The sequence below is a fragment of the Cololabis saira genome, chromosome 8 (assembly GCF_033807715.1).
Source record: "Cololabis saira isolate AMF1-May2022 chromosome 8, fColSai1.1, whole genome shotgun sequence".
Lineage (NCBI taxonomy): Eukaryota > Metazoa > Chordata > Actinopteri > Beloniformes > Belonidae > Cololabis > Cololabis saira.
The window spans coordinates 30,264,391-30,278,952 of NC_084594.1; the positions used below are offsets into that span (position 1 = coordinate 30,264,391).

The following is a 14,562-nucleotide window of genomic DNA, read 5'->3' on the forward strand; positions in this document are numbered from 1 at the left end:
GTTTCATTTCTACAGTTTTACTTGCAGGGCCAGCGTGCGACAGAGCATCAAGTCATACAAAAGACAGATGCACTTTATTCTGTTTATGCAGCTCAACGGAGTTGTGCTTCGTCTGGTGTTCGGAGGCTCAGAATAACTGCTGAGTGGATGTTTGAAAAACTCAGTGATGGATTCCTTCCTTGAGTACATCACAAAAAACTGCCACCATTCTGATATCTGTATAATGAAAATATAGCGTTCACGCCAGGTACGATGTCAGTTAAGCAACCATTTCTGAGACTCAGTCCAAAGGTCTAAAAAATAAATAAAAACAAGCTACACCACTGAAACCTCAGAAATAAACTATCAAATTTATTTAATCTTTAAAATCCCCTTTATCCCAAAAAATCTCTAAAAAACATGTGGTTTCACTGATGATGTGCGGCAGGAAAGCAGAGCTAAACAGTGCAGTCTGAGGAGAGGCCGTTCATCTTAATAGTGGTAGTGACAAGTAACCGTGATGAATTTTAAAGAATAAAGAAAGAATGGATGAAAGAATAAAAAAATAAAAAAAATAGCGACAAGGGAATGCAGGAAAAATAAATACTAAACAAAAGACCACGAACTAGAAGCCCAAAGAGACATAAGGGATGACAGGGACCACCCAGGTAAAGTTGAAAATGATGAAAGACATAAAACAACACGAGGAAAGGACGGGGAAATTGGTGAAGAGAGTACCAGAGGAGAGGAGGGTTGGTGAGCAGAGGACAGGCAGTCATGGGAGGCTGGTGGCTCGGCCCTTGATGGCCAGGACCCGACGAGGGAGACACGGGGTCAAGCCCGGCACATAGTTCCACAACTTCACCCTGCAGTCACTGGGGTCACCACGACCAGGCGGAGGGGAGCGGAGGAGGGAAAGGAAGGAAGAGGTGGAGGGAGGAAGGCAGAGTTTAAGACTTCCATCAAGAGGAGACATTTAGTCCACAAAAAGATGGTTGAACAACAGCATGAAGTAAAGGGTTAGAGTCGTGATGAAATTAAGCGAAGGGAGAGGAGAGGAAGCAGAGGGAAGTAGGCTGAGTTTAGCTGACTGAGCTCTGCAGGGTTTTTTCTTGAACTTTACCTGGAAGCGGTGAAGATTTGCCTGGAGTTGGTGCAGATGGCGTTAATGGGGCTGTCGTGGCCTCTGACCTCTCCGATGGGTGTGAAGTTATCTACGTTCCACACCTTCAGCATGCCGCCCCGACAGGCGCTCAGCAGCATGGGTCTGCCAGGCACATATGCCAGGGCGCACACCCAGTCCTTGTGGGCGTTTGGGATTTGCTGTGAATTCAAGGTAGAAACATATCAACATATGAAACATATGAAAGCGAGTGCTTTCATAAATGAAGAAAATAGTCCGCCTGCATGTGTCTGCGGGGGTTTAAATAGCAGCAGATAAACATGCATGTTCAATGTTTCGTTTTTTAATAGGCGTGAATTATCTTTAGTATACCAGCATAATCCTTGAATGAAAATTGCACTACTTTGTTGCTAGGCAACATAAAAGTACAAGTATGGAGACTCACTTGGAGACTGTTTTTAGATTCAATGCCGCAGTTATTCTTAGATCGTGTGTGTCTGTGCGCTCTGCATTTTACAACGGCTTCAAAAAGAATTTCTCACCAATAAGTCCTATTTACCATTCACATCATCATGTAGCTCGACTTTAAAACAAAAAAAAAGGAATTTCCAATAAAGGCTAAAAACAATAGAGCCCATGGTTATAATTGTACTTACAGAGGATCATTAGAGGGTAATCTTAACTCTACACGCCTATCTAATCCTATCTAATCTGCATGTTGCTGACATTTACGTAGACTACAAATACATTTTAAGACCCTGTTTTATTTTACTAGATTTTAAGTTATTTTAAGACTGTATCAATTATTTCTGCAGTCTAACTTTAGCTCCATTTTCCTGTTAGATGCAAAAGTGTCCAACATAAAGCTTCTTACTGGATATCATGTTATTTAAAGCACACTTTCATACGAATTAAAGAAACCGTTTTGAAAGGAGAAAAGTGCATCTGTAACCAATCACTGCTGGGATGGGATGTTAAACATAATCAGATCAACCGCTGTTCTGTTTCGAGAGTCCAGAGCCAACATGCGGAGAGCAATTTAAATTTTATGGAGGGCTTCATCAAACTTTAATAACTCTGACAGCTTGTGTTTTAATGTTGTTCTATTATTCCTTTTACCTCGGCCAACTGGTCTGCACATTAATGCAGCTCTGAGCAAAGCAACACAGGCACAGAAACAAACCATGTCATTGTTATAAAACCACCAGTTTCTCTCTATATATACTGTAATATATTATGCATCATACAAGTATTCATATAATATTTGATTCAAGCAAAAATGGCAGTTTCACTAGCGTTATCCTACAAATCTGACAAATGCTTTCTTTGAGAGCTTTTTCTTGGCAGAAACGTTTAGTTTCAATCAAGGTGGATGATGAACATCAACGCACACCCATTTTCAGACCTCCAGAGAGGTATGTGGGCTTTAGTTCGCTGCTTTCTCCGTGATATCCTCAGGGGAAAATTTTTTTTTTTAAATCTTTCTTTTAGGTCAAACAATATCCCGTCAAAGCACAGCCAAAAAATACCCCGAAATTAATCTTATTCACATGACCCCAACTTTGCTCTGCCCCTCAATTAAGCAGCCTTGAATGAACGACGGAGCGGATTTGAGTCATGAATGTTCCTCGGGGGAAACTGATACACGTGAACAGAAGCTAGAACTAAGAACCAGACAAGATGGAAAATATATAACCACAATTAGTTAGAATACATCACCTGGGAAGAGTTAAAGCAAAATGATTGATTGATTCTCAAGGGTTCAAAAACTGTGCCAATATGTTTGGAAAGAAAGCAGATTTGGTGTATAAGAGCGTTATAAGTAAGAATATTATGCAATAGCAGCTGTGCGTGGAGAGCTGTGTACGTTACATCTCTATATGCTATCGGGGAGAACTTTACGCATGAAAATGTGTGGAGAACATACTGACCACAGATGCATAAGCACGTTGGTGCTCCGGAGACCACACACAAACACACACACTTAAACTATTTCTGGAAACTATATCAAGGCCTCCATAATGCAGGTGAGGGATCCCTGAACTACCGTGTACGGTAATTATAAGCATATTGCTTCTGAAGGCCCTCAAGGGAAAAAAAAAGACTACAAAGTGTGCATTTTATTGCAGTGGTCAGAGCAGAGCAGCTCACACAGTTTCAGACTCAACTTGTAATATATTCTATTATACCCCTAGCTGTAATTTGATCCCATTACATAATTAGACAGAGACTACTGAGTTAAGAGAGGCTGGGAAATGGATCGTGTTGGGCGCTTTCACAAATGAGGTTGAGGGTCATGTGGCACAGTCCGCAGCAAAGACAGAGGTGATTAAATCCCCGCTTTGAAAAAAGAAAATAATAAACGTCCCTTGTTCCGGCTTCGTCTGGTTAGGTAAACAAAGGCTAAATAGAAGCTATGCAAAACAAGTTTGGAAAGTACTGTGCATGCAAATGAGTAAGTCACATCCGCCCACGAGCCGTTTTATTCTGAATTATTAACATATGCAGCAACGGAGGATACACAGGAGACACCGCAGCATCAGAGTGTGCAACACAAAGGCGTGCACACACTCAGTAACCGTCTCCACTGGTACCTGTGGTGCAAACGGGCTCTAGCAAGGATATTGCTTTTGGCACACGGCTTTCCTGCCACACTGCACATGAAGACGCTCCACAGAGCAAGGACTTTGGATTAAAAAAAAAAAAAAAAAAGCATGAAGGAAGCGTTCAGGTGGCAGGAAGCTGCCCACCAGCTGAGTGCTTAGATGACAACACAGCGCTCCACAGTCGTTGTTGTCGAATCGGTTTTGGAAAAGGAGTAAAATGCATTCTCCATCAGAGTGGGGGAGGGTCAGGGTTGTGTGCCTGACCTGGACTGAAATACGCTAATTAAAAACACAATCTACTACAATTCTACTGAGCTCTTTGACCTTAAATCGACAAATCCAATCAGGCAGCTATTGAAAAAATGATTAGTTATCCCTCTGAACTGTGTGGATTTTAATCACCTTTTCCCCTGTTCAGGTAACCTTTGAGAAATGTTCACACTAACACTTCAACTGGCTGCTAGTAGGTTTTTTTCACCATTCACAGCCCGACGCTGGGTTCAGCTCATCCCATTTGTTGTTGGAGCACGACATTTCTCAAATAAAAAAAACAGCAACTAGCGGCTCCGTAGTTTGATTGACGGAATTCACACCATATTTCACCACGTCAGCTCGCATCAGCCTATGTCTTGTTCGTCAGATTTATCACCGTCATAACTCAATGAGCTACTCTACTGTTACTGCTCAGGTTACATGGCTTTATCTGAAAAAATAACAAATGAGTTCAGAAGGACAATGGAGACATTCAGGCGGCTACAATGTTTCCACATCTCTCATTCGCAAACAAACAAACATTCAGTACTTCATTATAAGTACTTTGTAACATATTAAAACATATTTTCACCGCCACCCCCCAAAAGCTGAAACAATACAACATTTGACATTTTCAATATATGGCTCAAATAACCCAGAAACAAAATGACTGCTGGGCAATTTCCTGTTCACCAACAACATAACAGATGCAGTTGTTTTTTTTCTTAGTATATCAAAACTGAGGAGAAGAATCTGATGTCTACCAAAGTACCTCTTTAGAAAAGTGGCTGCTCTACGTTGTGAAGGTCAAGAGATCTTGAATTGATTGCTCCCTGACGGATGCTGGCGACCTGAAGGCTCATGCCACAGTGTCATGAAGCTGTTTTAGACCTTTGCATTCACATGAATATGAAACCATTTTCTCCACACTCCTGACCTCATACTGGATGTGAGGAGGAATCATATGGAGACACTGTTTCAGCTCCTCTTACGGGTAGTACCCCCCCTTTTAACGTTGTTTTTGTGTTAAAACATAATGAAAAAACATCCGATTGTAGTTCGTCTTTATATTAGAAAAATACAACCTCATATGGACAAAAAAATAAAATATATATATATACAAACACACATATATACATATACATCTACATATATGTATATATTTAAATGTGCCATTATATAGTTAAAAAAAAAGGCAAAAAAGAAAAACAATAATGTCTGCAAAAGAAAGTGCTTGGTCATCGCTCCATAAAGGGCACTCAGTTGCTGCTGATCATCAGCACTTTATTAATTGATGATGACCAGGTGTGCAGATTTAGCAGGTTGTGTGTTTCACAGCGTTCAGGTGTGTGTTAACACAACGCCAAGAGGGAACGACATGAGCAATGTTTGCTGCACATCAATTTGACATGAGTTATAAAATGATTTCTAAAAAACCTGGATTTCAACTTTCTATAGTGAGTAAGATTACCATGAAGTGGGAAGCATTCAAGGGAGCTGCCTATCTTCCCAGGAGTGGGCGTCCAGCATATTTACCTTAAGGTTAGACCATACAGTGTTCAGAGGAACACACACACACACACACACACACACACAAAAGAAAGTAAAAAACTCGAGCGCTCAATGTCCGGCACTGCCAACCTGTCTGCCTACAGACCTGCACATGGACGTTAAATGTTGAATGTCCAAAACTGTAAACAGCACAATTAGAAGACTGAACAAGTACAGTTCATTTGGAAGAGTTGCCAGGACAACCCTGCTGTTTAAAAAGAACAAGGACACTAACACACCAAAACAAGAGAAGGATAAGCTGATACCAACATTTGCCCCGGACTGTAAGTCTCTAAAACCCATTTTAACAGACACGTCTGTTTAACCGCACATACCTGCGTCAGCTCCTGTTGCTCCAGCTCCCACTTCTTGATGCCGTTGTCTCTGGAACCGCTGAACAGCACGTCTCCTTGGACGGCCAAACATTCAATGCCATCATAGTGCGGTGGCTCAAAGTTATGAGCTGGCCCTACGTTACCCAGAGTTCCCTCTGCCACATCAAACACCTGACCATAGGATAGAAAGATGGAAATTAGTTTTTTACTCACCTTGTGATTGCCGTTTTTACATTTAATGAGAGTGTGTGGTACTGTACCTTCACATAATGATCTTTGGAGCCAGTGATGACTTGGTCTTTGCCCAGCAGAGACTGTCCCACTGTCAGACACATGACGGAGCCAATGTGGCCTGTCAGCTTCCCCATTGCTTGCATCCTTCCCAGATAAACAGACACGCACACACACGCACATACACGCACACACACAACAGGAGGTGAAGCAAAGGTCTGTGAAATTCATTACTTCCAAGAATCAGATTTCCAAGAAAACCTGTTGTCACTAAATGAAATCACTTTCCATCTCTTGAGACGAACTACAACCACTGAGACGCAGTAATGCCACAGGCAGAGAGGATGAAGAAATGTTTAATACATTCATTTCTCATTTCTGGGGGGATTCTTATGCATCATTAAATAGTTTGAAGCCCCTCAGCGTGAACTGTCTGGTTCAATCTGTTGATAGTTTCTCTCCAGGAGCAGAAAAAGCGAGGAGGACGCTGTGTCACCTCAAAAGCCAGAAACTGGTTCTACATGGAAAACGCTCGCTTGGACATGCTTCATATCACAATCCCCGGGTTCCTGCCCTGCCTACCGACAACATCTTCAGCCCTTTCAGTCAGATGCAAACAAGCACATGAATGAACCATGCGCTAGCGTGAAGACTACACAAATCAGTAAAAGTGGTAATGAATATTTGAATACAAAAAGGACTTAATAAGCAGATGAGTGAATGGATTACTGTTTGAGCAAACGCACCTGTTGAGGTCCCACATGCGGACGATGTTTCCAGCAGCGGCGTACAGTACGGAGCCTGTCGGGTTGAGAGCGATCTGGTTGATCTGACACTCGCCCTGGGCGAAGGTTATTGTGCGGGTGGTTGTGCCGGCGCACGCGTCTCCTGAAACCACCTGCCCCGATGACCTGCCGGGGTAAAGAGAGGTCAGAACCACAAGACAAGGAGGAGGAGAAGAAACGTCAATGGGAAATAACCGCTCTTATCTTAGAAAAAAAAGCTGATTAAGCAGCCGAAGTTTCTTTTAACTCCGAACAGTTGGACAGGGCGATTCTAGAGTGATAAACCTACGTGAGAGTTCGGATACACTTTGCAGAGTCACGGATGTCCCAAACTTTGATGTAGGAAGTGGAGACGGAGAAGACCAGGCCGGAGGAGGAACAGTATTTGACTGACACTACGTTGTTTGGGTGGCCTTTGAGGGTGGCGATCTCCTGACCCGTCACCAGATTCCACATTTTACAAGTCCGGTCTGGGGAAGGAAAATTGAAAATTTCAAATATCAAGTACATAAGCTTATTTTATCTTTACCACTCTTTACCAGCCATCGTTACCCTCCTTTTCCCCACCAGGTGACGGTGATACACTGAGGCTAATAAAAGCTTTCATGTCTCAATATTTGCGACTTGTGATAAATGTGTGAATGAAAACAAAACATTAAACACATTTCAATATGTATTACTTTAAATGTATTTAAGATAAAGTATTACTTTTTTTTTTTAAGCTAAAGAGTCTAAGAAAAGCTTTTATTTCCCTTCCTGTGAAATGGGAACACTCATTGATGAAATGTAATAAATAAATTGTTTAATTTAAGTAATTAAAGTGAGACTTGTGGCACAACATAAAGTATCACAGTGCTGAAAGGAACAGAATGGTTGTAACCACGGGAACAGCTACCAGAGGACCTGAAGGATTGAATTAGTAATTTAACATTTAGAAAAAAATGTTAGATGTCAACAAATACAATAATTAATGTTTAAATACACCAACATGCAGCAGGTAGCTGTGCTCCTGGCTGATCTGTGGCGCACATTTTCATCACGGTACTGGCTCGGGAAAGTAAAAGCTGCAGTTTCATCATATGTTTCAAGTAGATAAAAAGCAGACGTTAGCCATTTTGAAAGAGAGCACTGAAATCTAAACGATAAATTAGATGATCAACGATGCCACCGACTTCAATTTGAAAGCGTGGCAACAGAGCCACATATTGAGCAGCTCTGAATGTGATTCTGATCTAATTTCTACAAGTGCGACACAGTCATATCAGTCTGTTTTCTCAAATTGGATTGGAAAGTGTCTCTTGCCTCCCCGGGAATGTGAGGGACATTGATGAAGTCAAAACTGGAGCTGTCAGAGCTCAGCACTGCTGATACAGCAGTGATCAGCACTCACAAGCCAAGGAATACATTGAATACGTTTACATGCAGTCAAAATTCGGGTTATTGCTAATATTCCGGTTACTGAAACATTCGGAATATTCTGTTTACATGCGTGAGCAAACAGGGTTATCCCTGTATACATGGTAATTAATCATTTGGGATATCTGGATCAAACCAGCGACGCGCGGAGAACGTGATGACGCAATTACTGTCATTTCCGCTTCTTCTTCCTGTATCCAAATTCAAAACAAATGCTGCTTCGCGCAACTTTTCTCTCACCTTCTTGTAAATCTCGCTATCCCGGTACTTTCTACCGTCTACAAATGCAGAAATGTTCATATCCTTCATTACATTTATGAAGTGATTAGTCTCCTCCTGGTCTTGTGTTTCTCCGTGTTTATAAGAACTTCCTGGACTCAAAAGACCAAGATTCCTTGCGAAAAGAGCATGCGCAGAAAACAAATTCATGTTCCGTTTGATCGGGATATCCCGTTTGGCGTTTACATGACCGAATATTCGGGTTTTGAAAGGAGTAACCCAGGGGTCATATTCAGGTTTTTAAAAACCCGACTATGAGCAAATTCGGGTTATTCAAAGGGGTTATTGGTGTTTACATGGCCGTGCAAACCCGGTTATTGCTAATATTGGGGTTTTAAAAGGGTTATTGACTGCATGTAAACGCAGTCACTGATAACACTTCCATTTCTGTGTTGTTGTTACTGGCAACAACCTGGTTGCCACGGCAGCCCATGCACGTGGGTCAGTAATGATTGACTTTAGTTAAATAAACAAGGTAAAACCTCTTTCCATTGAAAGTATTTTCCCTCAAAGCGTGTCGGGATTTGCTCATTTAAGAGTAAAGATCTCACTCAGGGGTGCGTGTACCTTTAGATCCAGTGAACAGCAGCTCGTCTGTAGCATCGACACACAGGACCGGCTTGGAGTGGCCCTCGGCTACAGACACACACTGCAGGGGCGCCGTCCGACCCCCCTTCACACCCCCGATGGGATTGATCACTCCCCTATAGTTGACAAGCACAAACGGGGAGTCAGTTTCCTCAGGGGAAATCAGTGACGACTTCCTTCAGATGTGGACTGTACGCAAATAAGACACAGGCTGATCACAAACATGCACACAGAAACACAAATCTTTTTTGAACAGAAAAATACAGAAGCAAAACAAACTTGTATGAGTACAGACAAATTACTCCTGTAAAGAAAATGTACACGCACATGGACAGAAGTGGAGCTGCAGTCACTTCAGGGGATTCTCCGAATGCTTACATATATACAGTGTGAAAAAGTGTTTGCCCCCTTCTTGATTTCTTATTTTTTTGCATGTCGTCGCACTTAAATGTTTCAGATCATCACACAAATTTAAATATTAGACAAAGATAATACAAGTAAACACAAAATGCAGTTTTTATATGAAGGCTTTTATTATTAAGGGGAAAGAAAACCCAGCCACCCAGACAACAAACACACAACATCTTCAGCCCTTTCAGTCAGGTGCAGGGGCCAGGGCTATGTACTGTAGGTTTGGATTTTTCTTTCCCCTTAATAATAAAGAACGTATAAAGACCTAATAATAAAGACCTCAAATTTTGTGTTAACTTGTGATATCTTGGTCTAATATTTAAATTTATTTGATGATCTGAAACATTTAAGTGCAACAAACATGCAAAAAAAATAAGAAATCAGGAAGGGGGCAAACACTTTTTCACAAAACTGCATCTATATACATATATCTATATATATCTAAAACATTTAATAGATTTATGGTCCAACAACATCAGCAGTACTAGTAAACACTATCCCTCCTTGCTCCTTCCTTCCTTTTAGCTGCAGAGCAGCCCAATTAACACATTACAACAGTAGAAGCCGCTTTCTTGTTCAATTTGTCTATCTCTGTCTCCTCCTTACATACACAGAGCCTCTCCTATATTATGTGCAGTCAATCTTTTACCACCCCCACCTCCCACCACACCCTCACAATCCATGTCCCTCTGACAGGCCCAGAGTCCCAGAGAGCCTGCAGAGCAGTCAGCAGAGTGAGGCAGAGCAAGGAAAGGGTGAGAGAAGAGGGAGAGCTGCTGAAAAAATTGGTCCCTAGCGGGGCTTCATGGGTAGCGGTTGGTGTGCAATTGAGAGTGCACGTGTGCGAAGTAGTGTGAAGGAAAGAGCCAAAGACACGAAGAGATGTGAGGGGCAAAAGAAAACTGATTGCGCGCACACACACAGAAAATAAGAAACGGGACTTATTTGTTTCTGCACAGAGTGAACAAAATAGAGATGCGGGCATCAAGGATGGCAACATATTTCTCTGGTGTGCACTGATGTCTGAGCACAAAAAAAAACAAAATAACATAATACTTTAATAGTAAGATAAAAGGCTTTGCTAGAGTTGCCAACTAAAGTCAGAAAGTCTCATTCACCAGCAAGTGAAAAGAGAGGCTGCATGCATGTTTGCAAAGTTTAACTAAAGGCACACAAACAAAAAAAAGGAACTGATCTGCACAGAACAAAAGCTCAGAAAGCAATTATTAACAGCAGCAGCCACAGCGTGGATGACCGACTCCACGAACTCCGGCGCAACATCCTTGCATCATCACCACATGCAGCGACGTGAACATTCCCCCTCAGTTCAGAAGGAAGCCGACGCCCAACAGCCAAACGCCGTCTGGGGTTCAGGGGAAAGGTTGCATGGTGCGTGGAGGTCATTCAGAGAGATGCAACAAGTTAATGAGATGGTTAAATTATTATCTTTAGCGGAGACAAAACCAGACTGTGGTGGCAAATGTACGGTGTAAACTCTTCTAGCCTGATTCTATTTAAGAAGACAAAAATAAAAAACAGAAAACCGAGTAATTCCTCCTATTAATGTTCACCTGAGTTATTCCAATTAGAAAAAAAATACCATTAACATAGTGATTCACATAAATACCACATGGCAAACCTACTTTCTTCAAAAAAAACTTTAACTGTGTATTAGTTTGAGTACTTTCTTGGAAGTTTCTATCTAGTTCCCTTATTTTTCCTTCTGAAATGAGAAAAAAAAGGACCTAATGTAATGTTGCTTAATGCAGCACTCCAGTTCTTACAACAGTGAGACTCAAAATAGCAGAAACTGTTCTACTTCTGTCAGCATCTGGGGAGAATATCATGGTGCGCTGTGTTATGCAGCGTGTAAGAGCTGCTAATGGATGTTGCGGGGCCAAGACCCGAGAACGGCGTTAATGAAAACATGGCGTAGGATCAGCATGTCCTTTCTGCAGAAACACGGAAAAGGAAAAAAAACAACGGACAGACGGCTCTTTGGTGAGAGGTACAACTATTTGTGTGTGTGTGTGGGGGGTAAATTAGAAATAATGATGGATGACGTCAATGAAGCAGGGAATTGTTAAAAGTTGGAGGAAAATTAGGTATTTTCTTTTCGAATAGATCTAATGCTATTTATAGCAGATGTGTAAATTAGCATAAAGCCATTACATAAGAGAAAATATATTTTTGTAAACTGTACCATGTGGAAACCCTCAATGTCTAATTTTAGTTTAACTTCGATTATGTTTTGTTTGTTTTTTTACCCAACATGCTTCATTGCCAACACTGGAACTGCATTCGTGTTTTGTTAAATGGACGAGTGAAAAATATATATATTTTTTTTCTTTTAAACTACGGATGAGCACCGGAAAACTTTTGAAGAACATACAAAGAATTGGGTCCCGACTTCCTGTGGAGCTGCTGTTCTCACCCACACTCTTCTCTGCTGCAGAGTTAAGCTCACAACTGGAAACTCCTTTGTAGCACTTGGGTAGAGCATGCAGGAGTAAACACACGATTCAAAAACAGAAAAAAATACCATGCTTTTGAAGTGTTTTGTGTTGTGTATGTCAAAAGTGATGGAGTGTAAAGCGAGCGTAAAGCAACATACATGTCAGGGTACGAATTGGAAACGACTGCACTCTCATTTGCTGTACATTTCCCAGGAAAGGTCACGCTCAAAAGTTCGAAGTGGGCGGCTGTCCAATTAATCTCCTGCAATGCAGAGGTCTGCATTCTCATAGGCCGCCCCTCTGAAACACATCGGGGCTCATGTCCATCGTAAAAAACAGCTGTACATCTTTATAGAATCAGGCTTCTTTTGACAACCAGCGAGTGTATTATTTCTGAGGGTTACACCCATCCTACCGAAAGTAGACAACGGGAAAAAATGCAGTTAGTAGCTGCAGCCTTCCCACATTGTCTGAATAATTCAGAGATGACAACAGCCCTCCTGGAAGCTACGATGGGTGAAGAGCGTTGTTTTAGCTCAACGTTTCTGCAAATTAAACAAAAAAGAACAATCGTATTTCGATTGTTGCAGAAAAGCGGTTTCACCTGCTGCACATGGACAGGCTTGGTTTACACGATACCGATGTTCTCGTCTTATTCTTGAGAAGAACGCAGCATTTCCAGCTATTCTCTAACTCATTTGTGTTTTTTTAACTCCATCTATTCTGCAGTCACATGTTGGTGAAGTGACTTACCACACACACACACACACACACACACACACACACACACACACACACACACACGGCCATACAGATGATTAGTAATTCACATTTCACGTCTGTCTAGTTGGTTCAGATCCTGCATGTGACTTCAGAGATATGCAGCATCACAAAGGCACTGTGGTTAAATCATGCACCACACTGACCCCAACTAAAAGGTGGAGGTGGAGAAGGACTACCAGAAAGAGGAACAAGACACCGAGTGGGGTTGACAGCCCAAATGGGAAAACAAAGAGTGACAGACACGATTCCTCTACCTGAGCACCTCGGAGAGCGAGGAGTCGCTGTCATCCGACCTGGAGGCAGAAGAGGAGCAAGGAGAAGGAGGGGGCAGGGTGGGGAGAGGAAAGGGTTAACCACACGAAGAAAAGACAGAAGGGTTACTGACAAAAAGGGTTCAAAAGGAAGGAGTGAGTAGTAGACGGGTTTTAAACACAAAGCGGAGCACACGCTGGCAGGAAAGGCTCGGGCAACAATAAAGCTTGTTCAGTGTCAATCAGGCAGTTTGCCCAAAAGTGTGTTTCTTCTCAAAACGCTTCACTGAACAGGCTGTCTTGTTTGACCTGTATCTGCAACACGCCCAACATTTACCAGTGAGTGGACTTCAACCAGCGGAGTTAGGAGACACATTGAGGGTTAAAGGTTTGAATAAAACAGGGATATTCAAGGAAATGCCGTTATTTAGATTCTGGCTGAGAGCTGGCGAGAGAAGATTGACACCTGTCCATAAAATGTACCAATAGCATTACAAGTTGACTTTGACAACATACAAGCATGTACAAGCATGTAAGCTTTAGATGTGCTTACAGGTGTACCCTCTTTAGGAGAAGTCAAGCTTCCGGCTGTTGAACCTCGCATGAAACAACCAGACATGAGCACGGTGTCAGTCATCTCATACCGCGCTCTGCAAGAAAGCCCTTTGCAACGGCATTTCCAACTAAAATTAAACTGTCAGTCTGCAAAGCAGACACTGAAGGGCACAGACAGAAAGAGAGAGGCGGTCAAGGAGGAAGCACTGATGCTGATACGGTCTTGCACAAAGGTTGCAGAACTAAACATTAAGAGTTTTTGTCATTTTTCTGTTTTGTTCTTTGTGTTTGGCTACAAAAAGGTCAGCCTCCACTCCAGAACTCTACCTCTGCAGACATATTCAGGGCTTCGGTACAGAAAAAGGTTTTATGGGGGGAAAGCAAACAAGGTTTAAAAAAGGGGAGAAATTAATGGAGGAAAAAAGGAATCTGTGCCACACCCATACCGCCAGAATAACTCTCAGGGAAATGCTGGCATGTGTGTAATGGTGCATTATTAACTGTTATATAATCTTTCAGGGGATGTGCTGTTGTCTCTGAGCATCAAATAAACAGAATAAATGTTTGGGGACACCAGTGTTAAAAGGCGATGGCCACATTTATAGTATTGTCAGTTATGGTGACTGCCAGCATCAAATAATCACTCTCAAACCTAATCCATTTTGAAATTCAGTGGTTAAAAAAAAAAGGGGGGGGGGAAAGTCATTCAAGTCTCCATCCAAGGGATGAGAAATCTTGGTTCAAACAAAGGTTCATTTTAATTTTGTGTTTACACGTCAAATGCTTCATCCCCGTCTCAAAAACAACCAAACGAGGGAAGACAAAAGTCCCGTCAGCGTCACTGAAACGGCATCTTTTATTTTAATTGGGTTTGTGAAGAACATCGCTTTCCAGTTACATTTAACTGTATTTTCTTTAACATGTTAACTCATTTACGTAAATGCATGCTTGTGTCGATCAC

General features: G+C 41.9%; 1 protein-coding gene across 2 annotated transcripts in view; it reads right to left on the reverse strand.

The window, feature by feature from the left end:
- The window catches only part of kif21b (kinesin family member 21B), a 68,983-nt gene that overhangs the window by 6,668 nt on the left and 47,753 nt on the right, over positions 1-14,562 (reverse strand). The window contains exons 27-33 of one of the 2 annotated variants that reach the window (XM_061727694.1): positions 9,125-9,261; positions 7,152-7,332; positions 6,824-6,988; positions 6,107-6,224; positions 5,847-6,017; positions 1,103-1,302; positions 718-854 (exon numbers count right to left, since the gene is read on the reverse strand). In XM_061727694.1, the coding sequence (XP_061583678.1) occupies positions 755-854; positions 1,103-1,302; positions 5,847-6,017; positions 6,107-6,224; positions 6,824-6,988; positions 7,152-7,332; positions 9,125-9,261 (1,072 nt within the window). In that variant the 3' untranslated portion in view covers positions 718-754. The remainder of the gene's footprint in view (positions 1-717; positions 855-1,102; positions 1,303-5,846; positions 6,018-6,106; positions 6,225-6,823; positions 6,989-7,151; positions 7,333-9,124; positions 9,262-14,562) is intronic. The other variant, XM_061727695.1, reaches the window with a different exon arrangement.